At 35.7% G+C, this 5,754-nt stretch overlaps 1 protein-coding gene across 1 annotated transcript in view; it reads right to left on the bottom strand.

Moving 5' to 3' along the window:
- The window catches only part of LOC107699279 (Golgi-specific brefeldin A-resistance guanine nucleotide exchange factor 1-like), a 36,802-nt gene that overhangs the window by 1,676 nt on the left and 29,372 nt on the right, over positions 1-5,754 (bottom strand). The window contains exons 32-37 of the mRNA XM_016500491.1: positions 3,522-3,652; positions 3,136-3,237; positions 2,936-3,049; positions 1,536-1,713; positions 1,195-1,422; positions 911-1,081 (exon numbers count right to left, since the gene is read on the bottom strand). Coding sequence (XP_016355977.1) covers positions 911-1,081; positions 1,195-1,422; positions 1,536-1,713; positions 2,936-3,049; positions 3,136-3,237; positions 3,522-3,652 — 924 coding nt within the window. The remainder of the gene's footprint in view (positions 1-910; positions 1,082-1,194; positions 1,423-1,535; positions 1,714-2,935; positions 3,050-3,135; positions 3,238-3,521; positions 3,653-5,754) is intronic.

Consider the following 5,754-nt stretch of genomic DNA (forward strand, 5'->3'; position numbering starts at 1 on the left):
AAAAACAGTAATATTGTGAAATATTACTACAATTTGAAATAACTGATTTGTTTTGGAATTTATTGTAAAATGTAATTTATTCCCGTTATGTAAAGCTGAATTTTCAGCATCATTACTACAGTCCTCAGTGTCACGTGATCCTTCAGAAATTATTCTAATATGCTGATTTGCTGCTCAAGAAACATTTCTTATCATCAATGTTGAATAAACTGAATTTTGTTTAATTTTGTGCATCATTAGTTACATATCAATTTTTGTGGAAACCATTATGTACTACCTTTCAAAAGTTTGGAATAAGAAAAGAAAACTTAATGCTTTTATTCGGCAAGAATGCATTAAATTGATCAAATGTGCCAGTAAAGACATTAATAATATTACAAAAAAATAAATAAATAAAATGAAAAAAAAAAAATCTATCATCTATCAAAAATATTAAGCAGTAAAAACATTTAAAAAAAATTTTTTTTTATATATATATACATTGTTAATAATGACAACCATTATTGATACATGAATACTACTAATAATTGAGCACCCAATCATCATAATATAATGATTTCTGAAGGATCATGTGACACTGAAGACTGGAGTAATGATACTGGAGTAAATTTAGCTTTGATCACAGGAATACATTACATTTTAAAATATATTCAAATGGAAAGCAGTTATTTTAAATAGTAAAAATATTTCACAACATTACTGCTTTACATTTTAAAATATGTTAAAATAGAAAACATTTATTTAAAATGTTAACAATATTTCAGAATATTACTGTTTATACTGTATTTTTGATGAAATAAATGTAGCTTTAGTGAAAAGTAAAGTAAACTTTTAGTGAAAACTATACCCATAGTAGCGTTATACCACCCACTCCTATTCAATATGTTAAATGTGTCTAAATGATGCTTACGATCACCGTTGGCACTAGGTGTGGGCGTATCCTGAGGTGACGCGGGTCTGCTGGGGATGTTTGGCTCCGCGGGGGCAGCTGGCACTGGTGAGGGGCCTGGCACAGGGGGAGAGGCTGGGGTAACGGCAGCAGGCGGTGGGACAGGCTCCACAGGAACATTACACACAGTTTCTGTACAAAAAAAATAAAAATCAGGATTTCAGCTAACCAAATCCAAACCTGTGTTGTACACGGTTGAACTCAAATGTTAAATGTGAGTATTGTGTTTATTGAGTGCTCAGTACCTGGAATGACAGCTTGTTTGAAGAGCTCCTCCTTCAGACGGGGCAGGAAACAGTCGATTCTCTCCCTGGCACTAGGTGTGGGCGTATCCTGAGGTGACGCGGGTCTGCTGTGGATGTTTGGCTCTGCGGGGGCAGCTGGCACTGGTGAGGGGCCTGGCACAGGGGGAGAGGCTGGGGTAACGGCAGCAGGCGGTGGGACAGGCTCCACAGGAACATTACACACAGGTTCTGTACAAAAAAAATAAAAATCAGGATTTCAGCTAACCAAATCCAAACCTGTGTTGTACATGGTTGAACTCAAATGTTAAATGTGAGTATTGTGTTTATTGAGTGCTCAGTACCTGGAATGACAGCTTGTTTGAAGAGCTCCTCCTTCAGACGGGGCAGGAAACAGTCGATTCTCTCCCAGGTGATTTCCCACAAATCTGAGTAGCCTGTACGGGAGTCTGCGCTGTGAAAGATCCCTGCTGTGTCCATCACCAGCAGCATGTTCTTCAGAGACTCAGGGATGGCCTCCAGCTGTGCACCAAAGTTAAACACACAAGACTCATCAGCGCTCAGGATTTAATCACTTTTTTGCTGTAAATCTATGAACATCTTATCTAAGAGTGATTGATAACAAAATAACATCACAATTTATTTCAGACAGGAACACGATTCACAATCTTATCACAATTATTTTTCAAAACTGCACAGTCTTCACTATGATTTTTTTCATATACATTGATTCTTACTAAAGCTTCAAAAGTTCTTCAGTCAAGAGCAGTGAGTGATTTTTTTTGTTTGTCTTTTGTTGTTTGATTAATATTAATGCAGACATATTAGCAGCTGCTGTCACTTTAAGACTCAATGCACAAATCCAATATACTGCCACACATCTGAGTTTCTCCCAACTGTTTACGTTCACTTAAGACACAACTGTGTTTGCGTAAACCTTGAGTGTGGTTGACTAAAGCAATAAGCCCCAAGACGCCGTGGTTTACAGTGAATTTATAACAGCTAAGGGGCATTGTTAGGCACGACGCAAAGCGGACCCCCTTAGCTGTTATAAATTCACTGTAAACCACGGCTTCACTGGGCTTATTGCTTTTATAAAATGGGTTATTCCATATGCGTAGTAAGGTTTCACAGAATAAAACAGAGCCAATAGAGCATAATGATATAAATAAAAACCGTATTCTTCCACCAAACAATGTAGTTCCTCAGAAAGAGTTGTGCTTCCAACAAAGTGGTTGCCGAGCAACACACAGAAGTAAACAAAGGTGTATGTTTGTAGTGTAATTTACAACAGCTTTGAACGCGGCTCAACCAATCAGAATCAAGAACCGGAACTATCCGTTTTATAAAAAATATTGTTTGTTTTTGACAGTTTAAGCGCAATAAGATGTGAAAAATTTTGGCGACATTTGTTAAATCCCATGTAGTTCCAAATGTATTTCTTTCTTATAAGAAACAAAAGAAAATGGTAAAAAGACATTTGAGCTGCTGTTTTCTGCACATTAGAACTGTCAAGCTTCAGAAAAAGAAAACAAGTATCAAAGTTTCATAAAATGCATTCGTGTGAGTTCTGCAGACTGCACTATTTTCCAAGTCAATACTACACCTTTGCTTGTGGAATACACTGAAATCTTAGTCATTGTTAATATAATACAGGTTTGAGATGACATGAAGGTAAAATGATGAGAACAGGCTGGGGTGTATAATTTCCTTTAATATCCCTCACTATCTGAGAGCATCTTACCAGAAGGTCGCTGGAGCCGGCGTGCATGTACTTGTCCATGAAGTCTAATATGGTGAGCCAGAGGGCAGCAAATGTGGGAAGAGAGAGCAGAGGAGAGAGATGCTGCAGGAACACCTGAGGAGACAAAAGACACTTACAATCACTCTTTAAATACAGTTGAAATTATTAGGATTAATAAGCAAAGAAGTCCAAGGCCAGACCTTAGAAAGCAGTGTGCAGGCCCTCATCCTGGTCTCCTCCATGCCTCCCACATCAGCTGGACTGACGTTATCTAGGAGTTTTGTCAGCAGAGGAAACATGACCTAAAAAAAGACAGAAATCACCATCATTTCTCAGTTATACATATTACAGTTTCGTAAAAATTAAAATGCATGTTAAACTAACACTATATACAGGTGCATCTCAATAAATTAGAATGTCGTGGAAAAGTTCATTTATTTCAGTAATTCAACTCAAATTGTGAAACTCGTGTATTAAATAAATTCAATGCACACAGACTGAAGAGTTGAATTACTGAAATAAATGAACTTTTCCACGACATTCTAATTTATTGAGATGCACCTGTAGCCAAACAGAACTAGTTTACCTTGTTGAAGCAGGACTCCCACTCCACTGCATCCAAAGTTTGTAGATCATGTACAAGAAGTGCCCTTTGTAGGTAGGTGAGAGCTTGCATGCGGACTTGCCTCCGTGCATCACAGCACAACCAAGCCATACCTACAAGGCCAAAACGCACGAGTTATAGAGCATCTCTGAACATCCACCTCCTTTAAAGGGACAGTTCACCCAAAAATTAAAATTCGATCATTTACTCTCTTACCTGTAAGACTTTCGTTCATCTTCACAACACAAATGAAGATAATTATAGTGAAATCTGTAAGATGTCTGTCCTTTCATTGACAGTCTACGCAACTACCACTTTGACACTTCACAAAGTTCATAAAGACATCGTAACTAATCTATATGAATTTAGTCAAAATTTTCTATGGAGAATCAATCACTTTATATGATGAGCAGACCTAATTTAGGCTTTTTTTAAGATTAATTTTTGGCATTTTTGGCTTTATCCGACAGGACAGTAGTGAGAGAGGAAGTGAAGTGGGAGAGAGTAGCACACCGGCGCTACATATCGACGCACTGAGGCTATCGGCGCAGACTTAATTTAGGCTTTTATTCACATATAAACTTTAATCAATACACACATCATATACAGTGATCGGATCTCTTCAGTTTCAATTCATATAGGTTAGTTTAACAATCTCTTTATTCATTTTTGGAAGCATCAAAGAGGCAGTTACGTAACTGTCAATGGAGGGACAGATATATTTAAGATTTCATTAAAAATGTCTTCATTTGTGTTTTGAAGATGAACAAAAGTCTTATGGGTTTGGAATGACATGAGGGTGAGTATGGCCGAATTTTCATTTGTGGGTGAACTCTTTAATCCCTTTAATGCATTCAATATAACAAATGAAATTATCACTTAGTTTACAACAAAAACTTTGTTATTCTACGCATTTGTAATTGACACTGAGGCTTGCTAATATGCTTTTTGGCTAGTCTCTGACCTTGAAGGAGAGGACACCAGCAGCTGGACCATAGTGTTGGAGAGTCTGCCTCGATCTTTCTGCCAGCATCCTCTAGATGGCGCTGTTCCTCTGCCCACGAGCTGTAGATGCCGGCTGCTCGCGTGTGCAGTGTATGCATCAGGTCTAACAACTATATGGGCAAACAGGCTGTTTTAATAATCACTGAACACTCAGGGGCATATCTGGTGTATTAAATGAATATTTGCTTTTCTAACAGACTCACTTTCATCTTATTAATAGGGACAATAGAAATGATTGTTTTACAACCACTACTGAGACATGACAGGTAAACAGGCAGAAAAGAACATGACAAAGCACAAAAAATCATGCTATACATTTCATACTGTTCAGACATCATGATATTGCTTTTATGTGCACTATTCAGGTTATGAATATGGGGAAAGCATGCTTCCCCAGGCAAACATCACAAAGACATGTCGGGTCATATTCATACAGAAAAAAAGGCTATATTTGAATAATTAACATTTTTGTAATATGCCTTTTTAAATTACAATTGAGCATATTTCTATCAATATTTAATGGCATAAAAACCCTCAGTCATTACTGTGATCAATAAAAATCATCTTGGTCAGAGACGATTATTTTTAACAGCAGTACAACATACTACTACGATAATTGGATTTTCCAAATGTACTTCACATATTTAAATAAATATATATTTTTTTTTTCATTACTGTAATAAAAAGGAGATTTTGTAAATAAGAAACTAAGAATTAGAAGGAGGTGTGAAAATTAGTCATGAATAAAAACATCATGAAAATAATGTCACAAAAATAGGCTTGATTTTCTTTAAGCAAAATATGGCAATATGTACAATAAATTAAATTCAGTAATAATATAATTGTATCTATAAAAAATTATTGAAAACATTTAAAGATAAAAAATTAATACAAAGTTAGCCTTAAAGGGAAAAAAAATTACGGATAATCTTAATTACAATGCAACAGCAGCTTCTCAGTGAGATTCAGACAAATTTGTATTAATATCTAATAACAATGCAGTCAAAACTTAATTAGTTTAATTAAACATTAGATATCTTTTCAGCTTTTTTTGTCAGCTTCTAAATTTTTACTTGAATACTTCATGCTGTTGTTAGAGACCTAAAAATTTACTTGTGTTTTTTTTACTGCTTACTTTAAATCAATGTGTACTTAATTGTGAAATACTTGGACTCTTGTTTTAATTGTTAATTAACTATTAATTTTGTTA

This window comes from Sinocyclocheilus anshuiensis, unplaced genomic scaffold (assembly GCF_001515605.1).
Source record: "Sinocyclocheilus anshuiensis isolate Anshui unplaced genomic scaffold, SAMN03320099.WGS_v1.1 scaffold450, whole genome shotgun sequence".
Taxonomy (NCBI): domain Eukaryota; kingdom Metazoa; phylum Chordata; class Actinopteri; order Cypriniformes; family Cyprinidae; genus Sinocyclocheilus; species Sinocyclocheilus anshuiensis.